General features: G+C 35.1%; 1 protein-coding gene across 2 annotated transcripts in view; it reads right to left on the bottom strand.

The window, feature by feature from the left end:
- LOC120426840 (protein borderless) overlaps positions 1–9792 on the bottom strand; it is a 17762-nt gene extending 7970 nt beyond the window's left edge. Inside the window, exon 1 of one of the 2 annotated variants that reach the window (XM_039591627.2) lies at positions 8834–9792. In XM_039591627.2, coding sequence (XP_039447561.1) covers positions 8834–9061 — 228 coding nt within the window. In that variant the 5' untranslated portion in view covers positions 9062–9792. The remainder of the gene's footprint in view (positions 1–8833) is intronic. The other variant, XM_039591628.2, reaches the window with a different exon arrangement.
- Between the last annotated feature and the right edge of the window lie 2199 nt (positions 9793–11991).

Raw genomic sequence — 11991 nt, forward strand, 5'->3', positions numbered from 1 at the left:
ATTATTTATTTGATATTTTTCAAGGAAGGCTTATAAATTTTGATTTTTTGTTTATCAAAGCGTTTTTGTCTTAATTTCAAAAGCACACTTTCACGATAATGTCCTTAAAAGTCTACAATCAATTTAATTTGTAGTTTCAAATATTTTTAATTGAATTAAATAAGATTAGATTTGAAATTGATTTTAAAGATTTAAAAACTTAATTTTTATATTATTTACCAATTTTAAATGTTCCAAATATTTGATTAGATTTTTCAAAATTTTCTTTGCATTTGATTACAAAAAAAATGAATGATTAAGGGGTTACATACATGTAAATCGGCAAAAATGTCAGAGGTTGGTTTGAGCACACACTTAAACTTTTTCAAAATCTGTTTTCAGGACATTAAAATAAACATTTTCATCTATAAACAAAACAAATTTGAAGACATTTGGTTGTATCATTGCCGAGATATAGCTATTTTAAGTTAGCAGTTTCAAAAAACGGGTGCCACGATATCTTAACTTTGCTTCGACCAAATCGACTCAAAATTTTGGTGAAGACTCGTTAATCCAGTCCCGTGTGCATGACGAAAGCCGATTTTCCAAAAGTTAGTTAAAAAAAAAAGATAAAAATATTTTTCTGTTTTTCATATAAAAAAATCTCCAGTTTTTGATTTTTGTATTTTTTTTTAATTCAAAATTTCAAAATCGGTCTTAGTCATGCACACGGGACATGTCTTGGAAGTCTTCACCCAAAATTTCAGCCAATTTGGTCCGTCCCATCTCGAGTTATCGTGGCACCCGTAAATCAACTTGGTGTTCAGAGAAAAACACTCAGAAAGTTAGACAGTTGGCTTTGCGCATGGCAAAATTCTGATCTTGAATCGTCTGTAACTCAATTAAATCATGAAATATCTTCATGAAACTTTCAGGAGTGATGGAAAATCATCTTTTAAATGGATTTAATAAATTATCTGTAATATGAAATTTTGTGATTTTCTACATGTATGTAACCCCTTAACTAGAATTTCCAAATTATTTTTTCAAGGTTTTCAATTTAGTATTTTTTTATGTGGTTTGAACTTTGTCCAGAACATACAAAATGGGAAATCTGTGTCTTGAGAAGGGATTTTCTGACCGATTTGGTGTTAGTTAAGACTATTAAAAATGACTTTTTATTGCTAAAAGTTGAATTCCCAAAATATTTTTTTTTGTATTTTTTCATATTTTTAAGACGGCAAAAATGCATCTTTTGCGCTAGAGTTCAAAATCTGGAAATGGAAATATCATTTTTGAAACTAAAAAAAAAGTTCAAAAAAAATTAAGATGCAAAATCAAATTATGATCTTTCTCGAAATGGATCATTTCCAAGTTTTAGACATCTTAAGTGATTTTTTTAAAACAAGTTTAGTTATTTTTTATAAAAATATTTCATGAATGAGAGCATCCCCGCAACAAATATTTAAAAAAAACTAAGATAATTTCCTACATTGCTGTACATTGTTTATCAGAATGCTGGTTGCTGAATTCAGAGAGGGGGACAAAACATATAAAAAAAGAATAACAGTTCAAAAATTTAACATTTTAATGCAGCAGTATACTCGATTTGCAATAATTAGTTTTCGAAAAATCTAGGTTTTGACGAAATTGTAGTTTGCTGAAAAAAACAAGTTTTGCAACGAGTTCCATACACCATTTTTTGCAATTCCGAAAAACACCCATTGAGTGAAATTTTGAATCAAATTTTCATGTATTTTGACAATAAATCGTTTAAATCAAAAAAATTTTGAAAAGTGTTACTTTTCGAAACAAGTGCCGAAAAGTTCAACTTTTCAGCACCCATTTTAGTGCTGAAAAGTTGAACTTTTCAGCATTAATTTTGAAAAGTGTTGCTATTCGTTTCGGTTATTTTTGGTACAGAAAAGTAGGCTATTTCGTCGTTCAAGAATGACAGGAAAAGTGTGAAGTTTCACGACGGAATTGCAAAAATATGTTTTTTTTTGCGGTTTTTTGCGATCCTGTGTTTTTTTTTTTAAATTAAAGCAAACATGTTAAAAAATATTATAAACACAGCGGAATACATTTTAAACTGTTTCCAGCTTGTTGCATCTAAAATTACATTAAAATACTAGATTACGTTTTCAAAACAACCAATGCGTCATGGGTTGCTATGTACACAGGACCGTTTGAAAAATTAAGCAAGAATTTAAAATATTAGCGAAAATTGAAAGAGTAAAATTCAAATAAAAAATCTATAGTTTTTTTAAAGGCCCTATAATCAATTGTCTTTTATATGTTTATAGGACTTATTCAAAAAATACTCTAGAATTTATTTTTGAAATTTTTAATAGGTTTGGTCATTTTTTTCAACATTGAAAACCCTGTACCATTTTTTTCTGAATGGTTTAAATCATAACCTACAAATTTTCCCAAGACACACAATTGAAAACCCCTATAGGTTTTCGAATATTCATTTGTCTATGTGGTATGACCAGCCCGCATAATTATATAAACCTTTTATTGAAACTAATTATGAAAAATTGCCTTTATTTGTTGTAAGGATGGTCAAAGTTTTATTCTAATTAAAAAAAAAAACATAAAGAATTACTTAGATGAAATCATGAATTATCTCAAAAGTAATGCAAATTTACTGTAAAGTGCATTCCAAAATTTAGAGAACATTAAAAACTAATCAATTTCACGTAAACAATATTTTATCAACATTAGAAAGACAATTTACAATTAAATTATCAGATCTTAAAATAACAAAACTTATCAGCAAAATATACAAAAAAAAAAACACCCAGCCATTAGTAGACCGATCACTTTATTTAAATTCGTTAGATCCAAACCGCACAAAAGTCTATACATATCATTTATGTGTTTTGAAATGTATGAAACCTGATCATCAAACCATAAAAAAAAAACAGAAAATAATAATATCGAAAAAGTCTACATTGAATCGAGGCACCCTTCATTACTTGTTTCAATATCGATGAAATTTCACTTAACGACATTACGCCGGGCTCCGTGACAGTTTTAATGAACCACCGCGTCACTTCCGATGACAGAGCACATCGTCATCATCATCCACACCGTGAAACGCTCCCACGTAAATGCAATTTTCCTCGTGCAAAAGCATCGCACCCAAAACCCGTTGTTGTTACGCTGTAATAACCGATCCCGATATAGAAGAAATTAATTGAAACTGTCATCGTCAAACAGGGTCCCGCCGCTGAAGTGGTAGGTATGCAACTCTTAAGCATATCGTGTGTATACTAAATGCGATCGTGTCGACCAGGTTCTAGGGTTCTAGCACGGAGTTCCTTAAACTTTATAAATAGCCTTTAAATAATTTTTAACTTTGATAAATTAAAAAAAAAATGCATATAAAAGCATTATTAATAACTTTGAAAGTTGATAAAAAGCTATAACAATTAATTTAAATTAATAAAATTAAATAGACACACCGTGAGTAGGCTTTCTTCCACCCACTCGGCGACTATTCTCACCATAACTTATGTTGCAGGCTTGTTTGAGAGGGTGGAGATCGGAGGGAGGTGGAAATTTCACGTGTGTAACGTATGTTCCCTCCTCCGCAGTTAGTGGGTAGAGCGCGTGGGTGGTTGAGGAATGTGTGCTAGCTTGCTCGATTGTGGTTGTTACCGGTGGTGGTGTGTTATTGTTGTTGTATTGGGTCGTGCACTGTACGTGCATTTAATGGGTTTATTAAATAATATAGCGAGCACGGTGGTCAACAACGGCTATAGGCAGTGAAATTTTCCAGCAAAAACCGGCAGTTAATAGTTAGTTTACTGCGGATGAATCATCCTAGCAGGGTGAGCGATGAGTTTAAACTTTTCATAATACAATTCTAAAATATTTGAACGAAATGATTTAAAAATTCTAAGATAAGTATTAATAAATTGTCATAAATTGATACCTCATCCATAGCCATCGTCCCATCCCATCTTCCAGGAGATGTTTGCTCTATTCCTCCACGTGACACGAGTTGCATTATGTTCTATTACCATGTAAGCGCACACGTACAACTCAAACACGAGCACACATCCAAACAAGCATTCTACACGGGTAGCATCACGGATAAAACAATATCGCGCGTAAATCCCGTAATGGATTTGACCTTAAACTCTGGCGGGTTATTAGAACGATACGACGCCACACCGCCATAAACTGCATGCATCCCGGAGAAAACGATCCCGGAGGCAGTGACAGTGCAGTGGTCGATGGTGGTGGGATCTACAGCTGTTGGGGAACACATACACACACACACTAGGAGTTATGCTAAATTACCGTGGAATGTGTTTAGGCTGGATTTAACAAATTTTGAAAGGAATTAAAATGATTATTCAATTTTTAAGAAAGGCTTCTGATCAAATCGATCACCTTTAATTATTGTATGGACCTTAAACATCATTTTCCCATGATCAACTGAACTTTCGTTGTTTTTTTTTTAATTCACAAAATTTTAATTTTTATCTAAAGCTTTTCTGAAATCTTCGTAAATTGTATTCCCTCGACCAAAACTCAAATACCGTTATTATGAAAAAAATGCAATCCGAGATTTTGGTGTCCTCCGATTCCTTACACCATAACGCATCTCTGAGCAAAAAATGAAAACATTCGCTGATGCAGTTTCCGAGATACAGCCCTTTAAATATGTTATATCCGATTTTCAATAAGAAAACCAAAACTATTTCAGCATTTCAATGAATATGCATTCCGAGATAATGATGGATCAAGCATCTCTGGGCCAAGTTTCAGAAGCTTTGCTGATGTAGTTCTCGAGATACAGCCATTTTAAATTGTTATTTTCGACATTTTCATACAAACCCTATAATCGGAGTTGAAAAGTCGGAAATAGCATCTTGAAACTGTTAACTGTTATTAAAAAATGACCTCATTGCTCGAATTTGAATTAAAAAATCATTGAAGCTGTTACAAACTTTATATAAAGTGAAAAGGGAAGCAGGAAAAACGAAGTTGACTTTATAGCTGTCGGCCACCATTGCTAGTACCAACCACTAGTGTCTTCCTTTTTATCTACAAGGACTTCGCCGCCCTGGGCTCCTAAGTGTATGGAAGTATGGCACGGAGCGACGGCGCCAAATACCCATATTTACACAAAGAATTTTTGAGCGCCCGCCGCGGGATTCGAACCAGCGACCTCCGGATTGTGAGTCCAGTGCGCGGTCCGATTGATCCACACGGGCGGGAAAGGGAAGCAGGAAACTTGACCGAAATTTCAGGCTCAAATAGGCATTTATCCATCGCACTCTTAATCGGTATGATAGCCGAGCTGGCTAAGGCGAGAGACCTCTCTGTATGTGTGCTGCGCTTGAATCCCGATAGTTGCATTTTTTGTGAGTAGATAAAACAGTACCTACATGTAATATGAGTGACTTTTTTTCACAAAAGTGATATGCTTGCTTTTGCATGCGATTCTAACAAAGGGTTTTTGCTGTTTTTGCGTTGTCGTTCAATAAAACGATAGCAAGACATTTATCGAGTTAAGAAAGTGATTTAAGTTAATCAGAAGATGTCTAAGAACTGGCATCCCGTTTCACCTTAAAGTTTTTAAATCTAGGCTCGGTTGAGGAGATAATATAATAAATCTCATTCCGAGCAGAACAAAAATATTAATAAGTTTCACAAAATGCCTTACAACTATCATAGTTTTGTTACTGTCCACAAATTGGTAAAATAAGGATATAGGGGAAATTCTAGAAGGTTTGGCAGGTTAAGCACTTGCTCGTAACTCCAACCAATTTTCTGATTTTCATTATTTAAACACACTTTTTTTGTAAAACTGTTGATAGAAACTTGCTTGCTCATTTTCTATTGAGGTATTTATCACTCGATTTCAAATGAAAACACTTTTTATGAGGTCTAATTGATCGTCAAAGTGCAGATTTGGCAACATTAAAGGCACGATGGAGTTAGATGCTGTTCCCCCATTTACGAAAAAAGTTTTTTTTTTCTTTTTTCCGATCTGTATGCCCAATAATTTTTTTATGGGTTTTTTGGATAAAATAAAAAAAAAATAAAAAAATACTTTGACTATGTTTACTAGCAGTTCATAATCAATTATTTGTTTCTATTGAAATTGAAATTTTTGGCAATAATTATTTCTTTTGCCTAGAATTTTGGAAAAACGAGAAGGGGGAAGATAAAACCAGTTAAAATATGTTTATTTTGAAACTTTGAAAACATTGACCCAGAAGCGTCATTTTTTCATTTAGAACAAAATTTTTCATTTTAAAATTTCGTGTTTTTTCTAACTTTGCAGGGTTATTTTTTAGAGTGTAACAATGTTCTACAAAGTTGTAGAGCAGACAATTTCAAAAAATTTGATATATAGACTTAAGGGGTTTGCTTATAAGCATCACGAGTTATCGCGATTTTACGAAAAAAAGTTTTGAAAAAGTTACTTTTTGCGTTTCTCTTTGTTTCGTCGTCCGTGTCTGTCGCGGGTGACCATGAATGGCCATGATCGATGACGACCAACTTTTTCAAAACTTTTTTTCGTAAAATCGCGATAACTCGTGATGTTTATGAGCAAACCCCTAATGTCTATATATCAAAATTTTTGTAATTGTCTGCTCTACAGCTTTTTTGAACATTGTTACACTCTAAAAAATAACCCTGCAAAGTTAGAAAAAACACAAAATTTTAAAATGAAAAAAAAATGAAAAATTTTGTTCTCAATGAAAAAATAACCCTTCTGGGTCAATGAAGATTCGAAAAGTACATTAAATTTACCATAAAATGACATGTTCCAATATTTTTTACAGTCGAGTAACGGAAAATGGGAGAATTTTTAAAACTTTTTTAGTGTTTTTTTCGATGAAAAATACGTTTTTTTGGAATTCTAAGTACGCCATCAAATCGGGCGTCTAATTTTACATAAAAGTCCCTTTGACACCAAATTTCTATCTCATCACCGTTTCAGGCTGCAAATTATTGAAAAACACCTCTTTTTTCGCATGTTCAAAAATGGAAGGGGTCGTACCGCCCCTTCATCAAATATCAGATCAGATATCAAAAAACGGACCTCGGATTCGTGATCAGGGACAAAAGTTACCCCTTAGGACAAAGTTTCACGCAAATCGAAGAGGGGTCGGGGCAACTGCTGTGTGAGTTGGCGGAGAATTACCCCTTTTTCATTTTCTGGCATGTTTTTCTCATTTTTACTATAGAATGAAACCATTGTCATTTTAATTGTTTAAAAATGCTTAGAGGCATAGTCTGGGACAAAAATAACTGCATATTTGTTTTAACAAATAATATAGAAAATATTAGTGAAACTCACAGCCAAAGCTGATCCCAGAAAAATGACATTTTTTTAAACATTGGCAAAGTCACATAAAACAAGCCACCCTAAATTTTTCTTAAATTTTAAGAGTTCTTCTTTCCAAAGCCTTTTAACAGTCGAAAATAAGTTGAAAAATTGATATTTGACGAATTTTTTAGATCGAAGCCCGCCTAGGTTAATTGCTGTATCTCAGAAGACTGTAACAACAACCTAGCAACGCTTAAAACTTTTGAAAGCATTTTTTTTTCATTTTCAGCTGATCATGGTTACTTCACCATGAAGATTCTAAGGTCATCGCATTTTTTTTAAATAACGTTTCAAAAAATGGAAAAAATCGGTAGTCGTACCTAAAGCATCACGGATAAAAATCATTTGAACGAATTCGTAAACTAAATGTTGATAAGTGTTTTTTTGTGTTATCAATATAGTTTTTCTTCAAAATTGGAAACTGTTTACGGAAACCAATTATTTTTTATACATTTAGAAACATATATTTCACAGATCCACGTACAGTCATCCCTCATATTCGGAACAGTTTACAGATCGGCCAATGTTAAAAAAAAAAATCATAGAAAATCGATAATAGAACTAATGATTCGCTTTTACCTTCATTTGAAAGCTTTTCTTGCGATCTTTCGATTACTGTATCGAACAACTGCAAATTTTACTTTTATGTCGAGTTTTTGAAAAAAAACTTTGACCCTTGAAATCCACAAATTCGGAACACTTTTTTCTTACGAATGTAAACAAACTTTGATTATCTCCATGAGTACAGATTTTTTACAAAATAATGACTTCACACACTGGAACCAATGAAACTCAAGCTTAGTAATGTTTTATGAATGGTCTGATAACTTTTTTTGTGAAAATATCTGTTAAATTCAGGTGTTCCACAATTGTGGGAGGCACAATAACATCCCACAATCATGGAACGGGCAATTTGGAGGCAGTGTGTTGCTGCTCTGAATAAAATTGTCTAGAAATGCAGTTTTTTGTTAAAAAAGAACTACTTTTACTGGTGAAATAGCAAGAGAATGTTCAAATAAAGGTCCTAAAAATAGTAGGGTCGCCAGCAAAGATGCATTTGGCACGCTGTAGACAAATTATCACAAAATTGTTCCGAATTTGTGGGTGTTCCGAATATGTGGGATGACTGTACAGGATTTTTATAAGCAAATTATATTTTTTATAGAATGCATGTTTAAATTTTTTTATCCTAAGACAAAAACCTAAAATAACAACTAATATGTTTTCTTCATGATATAGAAAACCATTTTCGATAAACTAAATTTTAAATTAAATCCCAGCTAACCCGCATTTCGGTTCATCCAACGAAGAAACGCGCAGTTCCGAGCAAACTAAATCGCATTTTGCTTGCACCGGCTTGAACCGGTTCTATTTTCCCGCGTCCATCACTAAACCACTAACGAACATCGAATCCATCCGCGCTCAACAATGTTTACATTCACTCCTCGGGGGGCATCACGTTACACGGTACCCCGTACATCAACTTACATCCTTGTTCCAGTGCAGCACGTACGGGATGGGGTCGTTTTTGGGGAAATCCACCGGGCAGTTTAGGATTACGTACGAGCCCACCTTGGCCTCCAGATAGACGGGCTCTCGGTCCTCCAGATAAGCGTGGGTTTGCGCTGGCAGGACGAGCAGCAGCGCTAGGAGTAAGGTGGCGGCTCCTCCTGTGGACACTAGCAGGACCTTCCGGGGTCCTCGCAGCTCCACCATGGCGATTCGTTCGAACGTTTTTATTCGATCGGGTTTAGAGAACACACTTTAGTCTGGTGAGATACACGGTCGTTAAACTGACACCTGCCGGTGACTTTTGAACACTGGTTTCGGATTAAGCGAAGCGCTGGGCGCGTTGAACAACCTGTTGCGTCGGTCCGAGTGCGGACTCTGAGTGACCATAACGATGTTTTAATCAACTCAAACAATTAATGTGCATATTTTCGTGGGTACAAAATCTGGGTGGTCATTTCCCGGGGGCCCAGAACCAACAGCGCCAACACTCCGGTTCAGGTCGATTTATTTTGGAATATTTTATTCACCACAGTTGTTGTAGCAGGTTCGCACTTTTCACAGACCGAGAGTTTCGTTGGATTATACACTCATTCAACCACTTGCTGCGGTCGAACCCATTATGCAAATGATCCCAGCTGAACACAGCAGAACTTGTGCATCCTCTCTCGCGTGTTCTGTGTTGTGGGCTAGAAAGTTCGGCCCAAACTACGCAATAGCCGCCCTCGCGCGTTGACCGTTTGCGGTTTTGCCGAAATCACCCGTCAATCCCGCCCCAAAAACGGCACATATGTTCAGCAAATGTTCGACACCCTGATCAAAGTTTTTGGCAAGTTTATTTTCGGCGCACAAAGGCAAGCTCTACTTTTCTTCTTTTATTTCGGAGAGGCGTCCAAGCGTGGTGCTTCAAGTATCGCGACTGATCCACTACTGAACGGTCGAGTAATCCAAGTCGCAGGTCAGCCAGCCCGTCAGCGGAACTTGGCTCGAAGTAGAAGTGACACCAGATGATGATGCTGCTGCTGTAGCGGGAATTGTTGCGTTTCAACGTGTTTGTGATTGGCGTGTGTTTATTCGCGACGGTTGTGGAGGTCTCGGTTAAGCAGAACTGAATAATTTTAATTACCAGCGCGGTTATGATCAACAAGTTGATCACGAAAAACTATGTTATGTATGAGGGACGGAATCACGAAATTGCACTGATAAGACGTTAAGTGGATCATGTCACGAAATGCGATTTTGTTTGATGTCCTCTGTACGGTTGGCATTCTTGGAAGATTTGCTACTAGTGCGTTTGTAGGTCGGTCATTGTCAATGGCAATCTCATCAAAGCTTTCCATAGAATCGTACTTAGCTGTATGAGAATCAAGAGAACGTAAAACTCACAACAAATTTATAACAAGATTAATCATATTATTTTGTAAAACTTTGGACAGAAACTTGCTCATACGTTTCCTGTCAATCTTTTCATTACTTGATATCGATTTGAAACGCTTTCAAGAAGTTGTAATCAATTGTCAGTGCTCTCAAAATGATTGGAAGGGTCTTTCGATTACCTAACCAACGATGGGTCGAATTACGGATCCGGACATAGTTTTGATACAGATATGTGAGATTTAGCTTTAAAAAGTACACAGTATGTAAATTATGATATAAACCCAAAATATGACCAAAAACCGATATTTTGACAATTTGCGTCAATTCTAAGGGCAGATTCAGATTCAGCGGGCAAAATTACATGAAAAAACACATAGTTGGTCAATTTTCGAATTTGGTTAGGGTGGTCCCATACACTTTTCACTAGAAAATTAGACATTTTTTTATTTATATCTCGAGTTCAAAGAAAATACCTCTGCGATTTTTTCAGCGTTTGTAGTGCTAGATCTCTCCTTTCGAATGCAGTGTGGCGCTTTCAATTTTGTCAACGTTTTTTTGAGATATTTAAGTTTTAAAATTGCATCTTTTTTACATTAAAATGGCTGTAGCTAAATTTGGTCGAGATTGCGAGATAAAATTTTGGTGTCTTCGACAAAGTTGGCAAGTCCAACAACTTTCTCGAAGACAAAAACCCGATTTAATATCACCAGAGGTGAAATAGAGCCTTTCTTACAAAATGATGAAACTCCGAGAAATATATTGATGCAATTATTTTTTCAAAAACATAATGATACCATCCAGTGAGAATTTTACCTAAAGCTTCGAATCTTTTAAGGCTAAACCTCAAATGCCATTTTTTTTTAATTTCAGAAGTACATTATTTGTCGCAAGACATTTAAATTTAATTAAGAAAAACATATTGGATTGACATTATTAGAAAAAAAATAAAGGGTACTCAGTCTATAATGTTAGTCTATGATTAACTTAAAAAATATGTATCGCTATTGCACTTTGTCGATCAATTATGAGAAGCCAGAAAGAACACTTTCACGCGCAGCGTAAAACGCGCAAGCGTAAAAGCGCTGGCGTTGAAGCTTCGACTTGACGACTTGTCGAGCTTTCGATCGAGAATGGGCTGGGACTTTGAATTTGATGTTCAGTATATGATTTTGTATAAATCCAAAAATTTAATAGGAAAAAATAGGGTAAAAATAAGACGAAAAACACTAAAATCGCTATATCTCTGGAAATACATTTTGGAAAAGCTTCAAATTTTGGGCCCAAACAGTTTATGGCGCATGTTTTCGAATGGCTTTTTGTTTAAAACTGAATTCTTTAAATTTGATAGTGTTATCTGTAAAATAGTCCAAAAAATACCTCTAAAAATGGCTTTGACCACATTTACGGGTCGAAAATTGTGAATCGAAAAATAAAATGTTCGTCTCCGACCCCACGGCTACAGATCTGGCTTTTAAAAATTGTGGGTTTTACGAGCGGTTTTCCAGTGATGGAAGACACAAATTTTTAAGAGCGGATACAGACATCGGCCATGTATTTCAGAAAAAGAGCTCTCAAAAATCAGACTTTGAGTTCCGGGTTTCGGGCCAAAATTCAATCGAAAGAGCGCATCTAAACCTTCAATTTAGTAATAGGATTTTTTCCTGGGACGAATCCTCGCCGTGCACGATTTTTTTTAGATTTCTGAAAAAAGCGTTTTTCCAAAAGCAAACCTTAAACCTTTCTTTTGTAAGAAAGGCAAA

Source organism: Culex pipiens, chromosome 2 (genome assembly GCF_016801865.2).
Source record: "Culex pipiens pallens isolate TS chromosome 2, TS_CPP_V2, whole genome shotgun sequence".
Classification (NCBI taxonomy): Eukaryota; Metazoa; Arthropoda; class Insecta; order Diptera; family Culicidae; genus Culex; species Culex pipiens.